This window comes from Pteropus medius, unplaced genomic scaffold (assembly GCF_902729225.1).
Source record: "Pteropus medius unplaced genomic scaffold, Ma_sr-lr_union100, whole genome shotgun sequence".
NCBI lineage: Eukaryota > Metazoa > Chordata > Mammalia > Chiroptera > Pteropodidae > Pteropus > Pteropus medius.
In genome coordinates, this window is record NW_024351730.1 from 31,871,875 (window position 1) to 31,885,429 (window position 13,555).

At 35.3% G+C, this 13,555-nt stretch overlaps 1 protein-coding gene across 28 annotated transcripts in view; it reads right to left on the reverse strand.

Moving 5' to 3' along the window:
- MAPK10 (mitogen-activated protein kinase 10) overlaps window positions 1–13,555 on the reverse strand; it is a 431,719-nt gene that overhangs the window by 11,793 nt on the left and 406,371 nt on the right. For all 28 annotated transcript variants that reach the window (XM_039845820.1, XM_039845825.1, XM_039845821.1 and 25 more), the window contains 2 exons: window positions 4,050–4,113; window positions 2,267–2,344 (listed from right to left, as the gene is read on the reverse strand). In XM_039845820.1, the coding sequence (XP_039701754.1) occupies window positions 2,267–2,344; window positions 4,050–4,113 (142 nt within the window). The remainder of the gene's footprint in view (window positions 1–2,266; window positions 2,345–4,049; window positions 4,114–13,555) is intronic.

The window sequence follows — 13,555 nt, forward strand, 5'->3', positions numbered from 1 at the left end:
TTTGGGGAGAGATAGGAAAAATATTTTGGGACAAAGTGGTATCTGATAAGAGAACACTTTAGAATGGGCAGCATCCAAAAGTTCGGGAGCTAGTCAAATAAGTCAGTGGTAACATAGGACCTGAGAATGGCTGCAGTGTAAAAAATCATAGAGTATATTACAGAGGGCCATTAAAGTAAGCAAGAGATTATTAGGCTTAAATTGTAAGTGATGCAAAACCACTGGAGAGAACTAAATAGTGGAATCCTTGGTCAAACCTCTAGTTTAGAAAGATCAATTTAGGTAGAGACTGAATTTAAGAAGATTACCTCAGAAAAACATTGATCATTGTGGCATTAATGAAAAGAGATGGTAGAAATCAGATGTGAGACATCTAGCAAACAAGCTGTAGAATGTTACTGTCGGTGCTAACGTAGATATGGAGTTAAAGGTCAACCAGGGGTTTCAGGATGGGAGACTGGGAAAATAGAGCTGCCATTAATAGACATAGGAAAGTTGAGAGAAAATTTTATGCTGGGGTGGGTGAATCTAAGTAGAACAAATGTGTTTGATTTTAAACAAATTCCATCTGAACTGACAGCCATCTCATACACCTGGCCCAATATTTTAATTTCTTTCAGTTATATTCATCATTAAATAGTTTAGTGGAATGCATTTATTGTCCAGTTCCTCCCAAAGTAGCCAACTGCTATGTAAATTAGTCTTTGACAATATTCATCTTAAATGTTTTCCTTGCAAACTTGAAAGGATTTACTTGATAAAGATCTTGGTCCATCTATTCATAGCATGCAGAAATTGTTTATGTTGGTAACCTTAGATACTTTTTAGAACAATTATCCAACAGTTGGGAATAGAGAAAAAAAATGACTATGCAACCTTTTAATATTATGCTTGAGCATTTTCTAACAATCCCACCGAAGGGTCATCTGTTTTGTAGAAGATAAATTTGACTCAATATTCCCAAATGATTAGGGTCCAGATGTTTTATAAAACTGAAAACTTGTAGAAAACTGAGAAAGTAAAATCATGTTTTTTCTGTCTAGTAGAAATGATAGGTTTGGTTGTCCTATAGTACATGTACAAGTTTGATTTAATTTAGTCTTTCTGCCCTAGCAGGTGGCATCTTGAGGCGATTGGATTCAGTCTTTGGATTCTTTAACTAGCAGCAGACAGAACATGCAGGTAAGTTAGAAGCAGCTTCTACAGACTTGTATCAATCTGGATGCTAGAAGGATGAGTAGGGTAGGCAGACAACTCCAATGACTCTCTTAACCCTCTTTGAGAAAACAAACAAACAAACAAAAAACTTGGAATAGAATTGGACATTTTCCCAAGTCTAGAGGTGAGAAAAACACATCATAACAGAAAAGCTTCTGTCTGAGCATCATAATTGTTGTGGGTACAAACTAGTGATTCAAAGTGCTATCTGCATGAAGAATTGATTAATTCACCCTACATCTTTCTTTCTGAAACAAGTTAAAGCTTAAGGGGCAGGGCGGGGAGAAACAACTGTTTATCAAAGGCAGGACACCAAAGCCATTTTTCTTTAAACTAATCATTGGCAGTCTAAATTCTTGCCAGCATGAGCTGGGTATAGTTTAAAGCTGAAGATAAGCCATCACATTCTCTAAAACTCTTTTCATATTCTCTTTATATTCAGAACGTAGGTCTTAGGAAAAATATAAATCACATTACCAAGTATAAGTAAATTATCTCACGTAATCCTAAAGCATATTACATAACAAAGTATGTATATGTACAAACACATGTTAGGTTCTGTAGATGACAAACTGAAAGATTTTCTGTGATGATTTTAATTGGAGTCCATCTTGGTCGATGCTTCAGCTACTGTCACACTAACTTTGGAAAGAGCTCACACATCGCAGTGAATGAGGAAAGGAGGTTTTTGGCTGAAGGGACGCCTCACTTATTTACACCAACTTACTGGTGCAGAGGGCATTATGCCTCTGCGTGTGGATGAGGAACAGTTACTTTTTAACCAGCCCATATTAACATTTCTTCAAGATTCATTATCATCTTAAAATAAATTCTGAAAGAAATCTTGTGCTAGGTCATCATAATCTGAATAATCAGAATGAATGCCACACTCAATGTCAAAAGAAGTAAAATTAAAATCATTAGAGAGAAACAGTCATGTGATATTTGTTCATAGCTCTATAAGCAATGCTATTGGCCTCAATTCCTGCTCAAGGCCCAGAAAAATACACAAGTACTGGTTTATTGGTTATTCACTGAGAGCGAGTACCTGAAGGAGAAGGTTGTCCTTTTACGACACCATTTTTAGTCTTTTCTTCCGAATTCATTACTTCCTTGTAGATAAGTTCTGTAAGAAAGAGTTAACAGTATTATATAAAAAACAAATTTCCCCTTAATCCACAGAGAAAATTCATTAGTTAATAACAAATAATAACATTTTGATAGGACTGAGAAAATTAAAAATCAATTGAGATTTCTCAATTACTCTAATTCTGCATTTTCTTACAATAGCACAGAGCCTGGCAAAAGTAGGTGCTCAATAAAGCAGTTGGCCAAATAAACATATGAAGAATATACGTTTTACTTGTTTTCTGAATTCTTTTGGGGATTTCTGATGCATTCTACCTTTATCTCTTAAAGATTTTAATGGTGCATCTGAAAATCCATTTTTTTTATATTCACTCCCTGAGAATGAATATAAATGCATATATTCTCATAACTTCAAATTATTATTTCCCTTCAGTTTTCCAACTCTTATGTCATCATTTTTCCAGACACAAGTCTTGAGTTTATAAAACTAAACTTGCCTAAAACCCAATATTAAAAACTCATTCCCTTTATTACCAAACTGGCATCCATTTTTGGCTTTTTCATTACTAGAGTTAAACTCATATGTTTTCATTGCATTTTATTTTTCCTGTTCTAGCTAAAATTCATTTGGCACTATTAATTTTTGCTTTAAAATAGCTTACAATTTATACGGTCATCATCGTTTACAGGTATTTCTTTCTTCAGTTTCTCATAATCTAGTCCATGTCTCTCAAGTGATATTTGTATCCTACCACTTACCCATTCAACATGAACCCTTAAGAGAGCTTTCAAGTCTTGATTTAAATCAAATCTTTTTCATCTGTCACTAAGCATCTTTTTTTTTTTCACTTGATCTATTGTTTGTATGAGCATCTTTACCATATTTTCCAACATGACTCCTTGACCAGTGGAATCTCTTTACTATCTTTATAACACTTTATGTTCATTTCTACCCCTTGTTTTCTTCCTATGTTCCCATTTTAGTATTTTCCTGTTTGTTTGTTTTTTTTTTCCTTTCCAATCTGCAATTATTAATTCCTTCAAGGCAGCTCAAATGTTATGTCTCTTTAGATCTTCCTTTTATGTTCCTCCTCATTTTTACCTAATCATATGTTATTATCTGCATTTAGTTTTCTCATATTATTCTACTCTGGAGTTATTTATATTAGTTTAACTATTCTTTATAGCTTCTGCTTTGTTTCACTCTGAGTATAATCTTCATCATGCAGTATGTGTATGGAAAGTTGTGCTTAAAAAAATGAATTAATGTATTCATTCTTTCTTACTTTAAAGGAGAAATAAATCCCTTAGATACATATATTTTCTATTTAAATTCTCAAGTTCTACATATCAAGTGAATTAATTTATATATTAACCACCTTTTATTTTCTAATGTCTAAAATCATCTCAGACATAGTTTTATCCATTTTATATGATAATTTTATATACAAACATGGAATGTTTAATTCTGAAATTTTTAAAAATTGAAGTTTTCCCTTCACGACAACAAATACTTTAACAATCAGAACTATTTTTGAAAGTGCCAGTATTCCTTTCATTCTTGAGTAAATGCAATATTATTAATAGAATGAAAAGACTAAGTTTTAGGAGGTTTGAAATGATCTAAGAGAGTAGCAATTAGAAATTGTTTCTTACTAAATTGTTTTAAAAGGAAAGCCCTGAGAATACTTTCTGAGTTTTAACAAAGTAAAATGTATACTTCTTTTAAGGAGTAGTGTCACCTTTCCATTCTTCAATGGTGTGTTCTCTTTCATCCAACTGTTTGTCATATATCTGAGGTGGAGGCTGCAGAATAAAAACAAACAATAAACCTTGTGTAATAACCTAAACATGACTAAACTCTTGCACAGCATGAGAGTACCTTGCTAGTCATTGATTTTTGTGGTTATCAGAATCTCATATAAATTATGATCTCATATAAATTATTCAGTTAAATTATTAGTAATTATAGTGGTGCAGAAGTTAAAATTTCCCCACTAACATATGGAGGATTCATTTATATGCCGATATTTTCCGTTGACCAAATAAGGCAGCAGAATCTAAATCATGAGTGCTCACTTCCCAAAGCCTTCTGATTCAGAACTCAAGCTTAAGCAATTAATAGCCAGTTTTAAAAAGCAAGCAAGACACTTGACTGCAAGGACTTGGACACTGCTATGTCCTCCATTTGCCCGCCCCATAACAGTACCCTCCTAAAACTATCCCTGACTGGTAAGATTTTCTTTTATTTTTAGACCTCCTGAAGGAGAGTCTTTACTACTTCTCAGGAGACCATGGTACTAGTCCCCAGTATAAAGGAATATTCGGATCTATTCAACCTTTTATTTTTTCATGAAACATAATAAAACCTTTATATATAGCTATGTGCCTTATAGTTAAATGATTTCACATATTTTACCCCCTCAAGCAGAAGAAGCTGCTAGTTGTCTATAGAGGTGTGTCACCTTGAACCCCCGAGTGGCCCCCTTGTTTAACTTATTCCGGAGAAATGATGAGGCAGGGCCTTCGGTCTGACTTATGGAATCAGCATCCTCTTGCTATGAGGAGTTCAAAGATAGAAAAGGAGAGATTTTTACAAATCTAGGTGCCTTCCAGGAAGGAGGGTCTCAGATTCCCTGGACTTCTCTTCCTGATGGGGAAATCTATGACAGTGACCTAGGGTAGTTTGAACTCAGGCCGAGTGATGCGGAAAGAAAAAAATCTCTTGGAAAAATAATTAACCATGTGGCAGAGAGAGAAGGGGTTGAGAAGCTATACCAGCTGGCAATAAACTGAGTAATAAGAAGAGCTACAAATTGGTGCCATGAGACAGGGGACTCTAGAATTCATCCTGTCCAACATTCCAAAAGCAACAGTTTCTATAAGAAACTAAGAGAGTTACTCGGTAAAATAACACAGGCTTATTAAGACATGTATCCCTGTCAAATGGCTGTTGTGAGAAGACTTTGGACAAGATTTTCAGAGACGGCCTCTGGCTTTTGTGGGAGGTTTGTCAGCCCATGAGCAGCACCCAAATACTACAGTGCCTTTCTTTACTGCATTCAGAATTTCTGTTAGCCTGACAGACATGAATAACCATCCGAGACATGACATGCTGCGACAGCCTCACATACTACAGAAGCAGCTGGATATGAAAATAGAAGATTTTGCCTAGTTGTGGTGGGACAATTTAGCATAATACTGAATTATTGAGAAATAAGTACTAATGAGGCCAGAGATTCCTTTAACACTGGTGAATGCTACTGGGGCAGAAGGCTTTAAACGAGCTGCTGTGATTCGGAAGCATTTGGCCGAGTATCCTTTACTGGAAAGACTAAGCAAAATGAGACCCTCCCTTACCCTATGACACTAGAGAGAACACAAAAAAAGTGACTATATAAAGGTAAGGGGGTTAGAAGGATCAGGCTCTGCCCTGATAACCTGACTAAAGGCAGGACCTTCCACCTCAAATTATAAAGGATTCCTAAATTATAGGGCTATTATGATTTAATGAGTGAATGAATAAAACAAAGTTATTTTTGAAAATTTGTGCAAAAAAAAATCTGCATAAGTAACCTAATGCAAAGCCAGACTCTGGTTATACAAAAATGCTATGCCAAGTGGCAGAGTGCCTCTTCTTGAGCATGTATAATGCTGTGGTGAGGTCCCCATCTAAGTGGGCCTTGTCCAGGCCCCCGGCCGGGTACAGTGCACACAAGTGCTCAGAGGCTCCCAGGGCTCTGTGCATTTCTCGGTGCCATTTTCTTCTTCTAACAATAGACTCAGCTCAGGATCTTGTGTGGCTGGCTTCTCCACGCAGTGGATTTTTCCATTCAAGTTTCAAAACTGAACAATGGCTCAAGAGTACAGTTCTTGCCAAAGTTCATAAATGCCATTTTCTTTTTGCAACAAAACTATTTTTAGAGACGTTTTCCTTAGAGTTTCAGCATCCAGCTGTTGCTGATGTAAAAAGCACAAAGTACATAAACTCAAACCACGAACTAACCACAAAGAAAGAAAGTACTGAGTCCAAGATTTTTCCTTTCAATAAACCAAGAGAGTTGCTTTAAACACACTTGCATTATAGTTATGGCTGAAAGGACTACATGTTCGGGTGTTTTGTTTTGTTTTAAGAGGGGATACAATCACCTGCAGTGGAAGGGTACATGCACATAAAGATGTCTCTTACATAACAATATAAAAAAGTAATTGACCGTTAATCCAAAGAGAGTAACATCATATTCAATCACACATATACCTATGTTAGTGTACAATGGTCCGTAACACTCCCTACCTCCATCTGCTAAAGATAAGCTAGTGTTCTGTTATTCATTGTTCCCTTTCCCCACCTTATTAAACAGAATGGATTCTCTCTTGCCAGGTAATAATCTAAATAAAAGAGAATTAAAGAGTGAGGATAAAGAGAAATGGCCCAGAGAGTATTGCAAGAGAGTTTTAATAGATTAGAATAACTCGAGATGTGAGAAAATTAAGAATGAGAGGAAATTAAGGATAATATATGGAGAGTAATTAGGGTATGCTTTTGAATATTATTCAAGAGACTAAATATTCCTTTTCTATTATTTTTGAAGATTTGGGCTCTACTTCCTTGATTGAAATTCTTGCAGAAATCGAGGCATGGATTCATATGAATTGCATAAATACTAACTTAATATAGATTAGATGTGTTTTATATTGATGATATTATATACACATGTACAAATTGTTTAAATTAAATAAGATAAACACATGGACAAACACCTAGTTACTGTGTGTCAGTAAATATTAAAATTAATTTATTTATTAAATTCAGCAAGAGGTGTTTGTTGAAAACATGACCATGGATGAGGTTACCCATGGAGGGTATGCAGGTAGGAAGAGTAAAGGGCCAAAAGGGACTGTGTCAGACACCAAGTTTTAAAGGTTGACCAGAGGGAGATAAGTCCAAGAAGAAAAAGAAGGAAGAGGGGAAGGAGGAAGAGGAGGAGGAAGGAATGGAGGACTATTTAGAAAAATATATGGAGAATGAGCATATTGCAATGTTATAGAGGTCACATGATCAGAGAGTTTCAAAAAGAAGAACTGGCAGTTTCATGTAAATGAAACAAATGAGGATTTTGGCTTTCAAGACATCATAAAGGCATGATAGAAAACACGCTTTTGAATCCTAAAAGTTTTCCAAACTTCAAAATTGCCACCACATCCAGAAAGATCCAGTGAGATACTGGACACTAATACAAGATAGCCCCTAAAAAATTTGAACAATATAGAGGAAATATCCCTATTACCAATACGGATATTGTATATGACTAAAACAAGAAGGAATTGTAGAACATATTGTAACATTTGAAAAAAACAACAACAGAAAAAGTTACAGTGCTCTCCGATCTGTTTTCTCAGCTATCTCTGAGGGCTTGATAAACAGAGAACACTGTTCTCTATCTAATTAAGGGAAGTCACTTATTTTTTGAGAAGATACTATATGCTAGGCTCTTTATCTATGCCCTAATAATCCTCAGATCAGGAAACTAAGATTCAAATAAATTATTTTAAAAATACCTTGAAGTCACATAGATAATTGATGAAACTGATTAAACTCAATTTAAAGAATAAGTCAGAACAAATGGTAATTGAGATGAATCTAAAATAAGGGCTAATGAAACAATATTTAAAGTGAACGTCTTTATAAAACAATAAAAACACAAACCAATAGGGTGACCCACCTATAATCGCAATAGGGTACATCTCAATTTGCCCCAAACGGTCTCAGTTTGTCCTCGTTGTTATTAATAGCCCTCATTTCCTTCACTCTCATAAATGTTTGAAGAGTAATTATGTGAGCACCCTACACAGCATGCCAGTTGTGAAATGGCATGTTAGAGATCTCAGGATATGGTAATTAAAGGATGAAGAAAACCACTGAATTGTAACGTTTTTCTACCACTGGGGTCTCAACAATTGCAGCTGTACACTTTGCTACTCTAAAACATCTTGTCGGCATTTCTTTCCATGTTCTCCACTTTTAGAAATGGAAAGTTCAGCTATAAAATATGGCTCTTGTCAGGAAGTATATAAAAGAATACACATAATAAAACTGAGACTGAGGAATATGGTTTCTGTTGTCATTCTGGAGTTCTTGTTGCTGGGCATGATTTCTTGCTGCAGAGGTCTCTTTAATCAGAGCATATTCAAATCTCTGATTCTCTCAAGGTACAAGTTGCTCTCTCTTGTAACTTCACTTTACAACATATATTTAAATAATACTTCTTCATTGAGTAAAATGTATGAATTACTCTTTCCTTAATCTTCAAGATAATCGCAAATGTTAGTGATGGAAGAGAGTTTAGGGATTATTTAGGCCATCTTTGTTCAACTTGCAAATAAGAGTATAAAAACTCAGAGAGCATAAGTGATTTAGCCATGGTCATAGACTTAATTAGTGGCAGAGTTAGGAATAAAATGTGTTATCTCTTATGGAAAAGACAGAATAAAGAAATTCTTAGGGGTTGAAGAAATGTTAAATCGAATAGTTCACCACTTACAAAAGATTTTCATTAGTGACACATTCAAGCCTGCCACTCTGATTCTATTCCAGTTTTCTAGATTTGACAACTATCATCCAAGTAGTCAACACTTATATTCTTGAATCCCTTTGGTCAAAATATTTTGGACAACATCAGGAACCCCATACACGTGAATATCAAAAGAGATGAGAACTAGATATGAGAAATCTAAGTTGTTCTAACATCTAAGATGTTTCTTTTATCCATCTTTGAGCCCCGGATTAACATTTTTTTCCATATCAGTCATGTTCTGAACCATATGAAAATCATCAAATTGTTGGTGTTTGTTTTCCACTTCTTTTTTCATAATTAAGCATGCAATATGGTTTTGTTTCACTTTTATCTCTGTGTTCTGCTGCCCTATTGGAAACGCAATGAGAGCTTTAAATAGCACTGTCTTTCAGTGTGTGCTTTCTCTACTAATTCGGCAGCTGGATCAAAGAAAATGGTATTAAGTCATCGAAATGTGCTTTTTCTTATTAACTTTTGTAGTTTGACAAAGATGCATGAGTTATTGTAAGGTTTCAACCAAGAAGAGTAAATTTTAGTACAAAATTAGGTCAGAAAAATCCATTTAAGAAAATGTGCAAAACTTGATTTTATATTTCCTTAAGTCTATACATGTAGAATAAGTTTTCCAAATGGATATAAATTTTTTGATAAGAAGAACTTCTTAAAATTAACCTCCTGATTAGAAAATAAATATTTAGACATAAGACTTTTATATAACACTAAATGATATGTACTTTTATTTTCATTTATTTATTTGTTTGTTTGTTTATTTATTTATTTAATTATTTATTTTTAGCTGATGACCATTTAGTATGTTCTGTTTTCTTCTAAAACTTTATATTCTGTAGCACCCAGAACAGTTCATCATCCACAATGGGGTTCAATATTTGCTTAACGTCCTACCAACAATCTACCAAATTAATAAAAGTGTAATAGCGATATGCACAATTATCAAAATAAATTGACTAAATATAGTTCTTTTCCAGAATTAAATAGTTGCTCTATATTGTGGCCTTAATATGCAGTAAACAATGACTTGGTTTCTAGTTACCAAAAATTCACTGCCTTCTAAAAGTGGACAAATAGCAGCTTGTAATGCACTATCGGTTAGTTTTTAAAAATTCCTTAGGCAAGTTTTAGAAATTATGTTAATGTTTTTGAATAGAAATAAAACAATCTCATACCACCAGTGAAGTAAATGCCTTTAAAAGTCTGGTGAGTTAGAAGTACTCCACAATGAGAGATAAAAAGTTAACAAAATCTGTCTCTAGAAACTAACTTCATTGATTCCTTTTTTCTAAATTGTCTTACATTGGGTACCCAAGCAGGGACCAAGATGGGGATTCAAGTGCAAGCAAACATTTGAAAAAGTGCTCCCAGAGCCTCTTGTAAGGGAGGGAAGAGGACGAATACGGATGTGAAATGGCACAACAGAGTTAGTGACCTTACCAAGGACTGTTTTGGTGCAGAAGTCAGACCAGGCTGTGTTAAAAAGTAAGTGTGAGGCACAAACTGAAGAATTATGACACTGAATAACCCCTTTAGAAGTATCTTGTGGGAGTGGTGGTGAGGGACTGATAAGCCTTGACAATCTGGGTACGAAGGGGCAGAGGGAGGAGTATAGTGTAGCTCAGTCATCTGGGTGGAAGGTAGTGCCCTGGATTGAAAGGTGCAATGTGAGGAAAGAGGAGGAGCAGATTTTGTGTGAATAAGGGATATGTCAGTTCAATGTGCTACGTGTTAACTTTGAAATTCCAGTTTAAATTCCAGTGATTGTTAGAGTTACAGATCTGAACTCCCGACAACTAGATGGGACAATATATAGATCTGAGTGCCATTTGTGGTGATTAAGATTAAGACTGTGGTCAAAGAAAAGATTCCCGAGGAGAAAAGACATGAGGGCTATAGGAGAGAACTCCTGGGAGCCATGTTTCTAAGGGAAGGGAAAACAATTCAGGTAGCTATGGAGTCGGAGGAACAAGAGTGGTAGCACTACAATAATCAAGAGGGAAATGTATCAGGAACGAGGTTGTTGTCAGCCTATTCAAATGGCAAAGGTGCATGAGATGCCAATTTTCTTTGAACTTGGCGCCTAGGAGCCACTGATGATCTTAAACAAAGCAGTCTCAAGGTTTGAGAAGTGAACTATAGTAATTGCGAGTAAACAAAGGCTAATTTTTTTTTTTTACAAAAACTTGATTATAAAGGTAGAAGTTTCTTCCTTTGCTAATAATACCTTTTATTGCTAAAGGTGCAGTAAACAAATATTGACTTAGATTACTTGTTCTTTAAAATGAAGGTGGTGAGAGCATGTTTATTTGTATAAACATCAATGGAAACGGAGATAGCACAGAGGGAAAAAGAGACTCACACATAGAGAAGAAAGTTTGACTGTACATAAAAAAAGTACTGTATCCTGGGTTTTCCTGGACTTTATGTAACTGGCTATATCACAGCATTATTACTTTCCTCCTCAACAACTTCGTCATCCTAGTACCATTCATACACAGTTGATTTTCATACATTATCTCATTTAGTCCTTATAACTACCCTCCTCTTCTAGGCATACAACTGAAGCACAAAGAGATTAAATTACTTACTGGTAAGCGGCAGAAGCAGTATTTAAACCCAAATCTATCTGAATACAAAATCCATGTTCTTTGCATTTTTCCACCCAACTATAGCTTACAATGTAGTTCCTGCTAATTTGACCTGTTGAAATAAATATATCTAAAAGTTTTCTTAGACAAACAAAGCAACAGAGAACAATACGGGAAAAAAGTCAAAGCTGTCTCTAACTGGAGGAACCTCAAAATGCTACTAATTAGTGTTACAGATACAAATTGTCACAGCCACTCAGTAGAGGGGTCAGTATGTGCACTGTATTGTGATGCTGCCATCTTGTGGTTGGAAAAAAAGCAAACATTAAAGGTGCTTTGAATGTGAGTTCATCATTTTCATCAAATTGCTCTTAACCAGGGATTCTCAACTATATAACAAATATCATCCCAGGAAATTTGACTAACTTCTCTTGAGAACTTGTAAATGGAGAAAGTACTGTATTATAATTCATTATATAGAGAAAGCACTAATGTTTGGAGACATCATAGCACTAAGTGTCCAGAGGAAGCTTTAAAGGCTAGTAATGCAAATTTTAATTATAAATTGTACTGAGTGTGATTAAAAAACTTAAATAATGTTCCAGCGGCTTGACAAGAAAGTTAAATTCGGTTTTCTTTATTTTTTATTCTGTTCTGTAGGTTTCTCAGATGTTAGGTCTCAAATTTATTAGCTTTATACCATCAAAAAATTAATCATATCTTGAAAATGGAAAATCTCTTTACTGTTCCTTGGAAATTAAATTTTTTTATGGTTTTTTAATCAAAAAGGTTAATTGTACCACAAATCAACAAATCACTCAATGTCCAAGTCTTAAATCTTTTTATATTCATTAATTTAACACCTATTAACTATATGCTGTAAGTCATCCTTGAATTCTACCACCCTAAGCCCAAAACCTAATCATTTACATTTCACATTGATTATTGGCTTCTAAACATCTCTTTAATCTTCAGTCTATGTCTACTCTCAGGCCACCATCTGTTCTAACCTATATTACTACAGAATATCCCTCTGCCTTCCATCTGCCTTTTCTCTATTCTAATCCCACTTTCCAGACAGAGTGGCCTTTTAGAAGTTCAGATCTGATAATGCTATTCTTTTGCTTGGAAGTTTTGAATGGCTTCCCTTTGCCCTTAGGATAGAGTGCATGCTCCATCACAATGTTTAGAGACTCTTCTCTTACCTGTCTACCAGACCAAATCATTTCTCACCCTTCTCCACTGAGTCACCCTCAAAGATCTGCAGTTCTCCCAACCATCTCTTGACCATGGGAATTTGCACAACTCTTTCTTTTGCTTGTCTTCCTTCACTTGGATAATTCCTACTTTATCCTCCAAGTTTCTATTTAGATATTAGTCCCTCTGAGGAGCCTTCTCTAACCCACATTACCAAGTGAAGTTTTTCTATGTGTTTCAATAAGCCTAAAACTCGGGCTACTTATCTCTCAAGATTTACTAGCTTTACTTTTCACTAAACTGTGGGGACAAAGTCTTGAGGACAAAAATTGTATCTTTGTTCACCAGAGTCAAACACTATACATTGTATATAAGATATATTTGACAAGGATTCTTTGAAAAGGTAACATTTGATCAAATATTTGAAAGGAGTAATGGAGGGAACCATGTCGATATCTGGAAGAAGACTGTTCCACGCAGAAGAAACCGAAATGCAAACACCCTGATGGAGGAAGCTTGTTTGTCATGGCTGGTGAACAGCAAGGAGACCAGTACACTGGAGCCAAGTGGAAAGGGTTGAGGCACAGCAAATGAAATCAGAAAAGTAGTGCCAGACCAAGCAAAGCAATGCTTTCCAAACTCTAGTCATGAAACAAATCGGCAGATCATTACTAACACCTTTTAATGTAACCAGAAGAGTAGACAGAGACAGAAAACATCAGAGTATGAAGGTTTTCCTTAGTGCGTGTGTGTGTGTGTGTCTGTGTGTGTGTGCGCGCGGACGCGCACGCATATGCTGAGTCACAATGTAAAACACCTTTCTTACTCTGAGTTCTAATAAAATTTGGAACAACACTGAAGAAAGCTTTGTAAGCC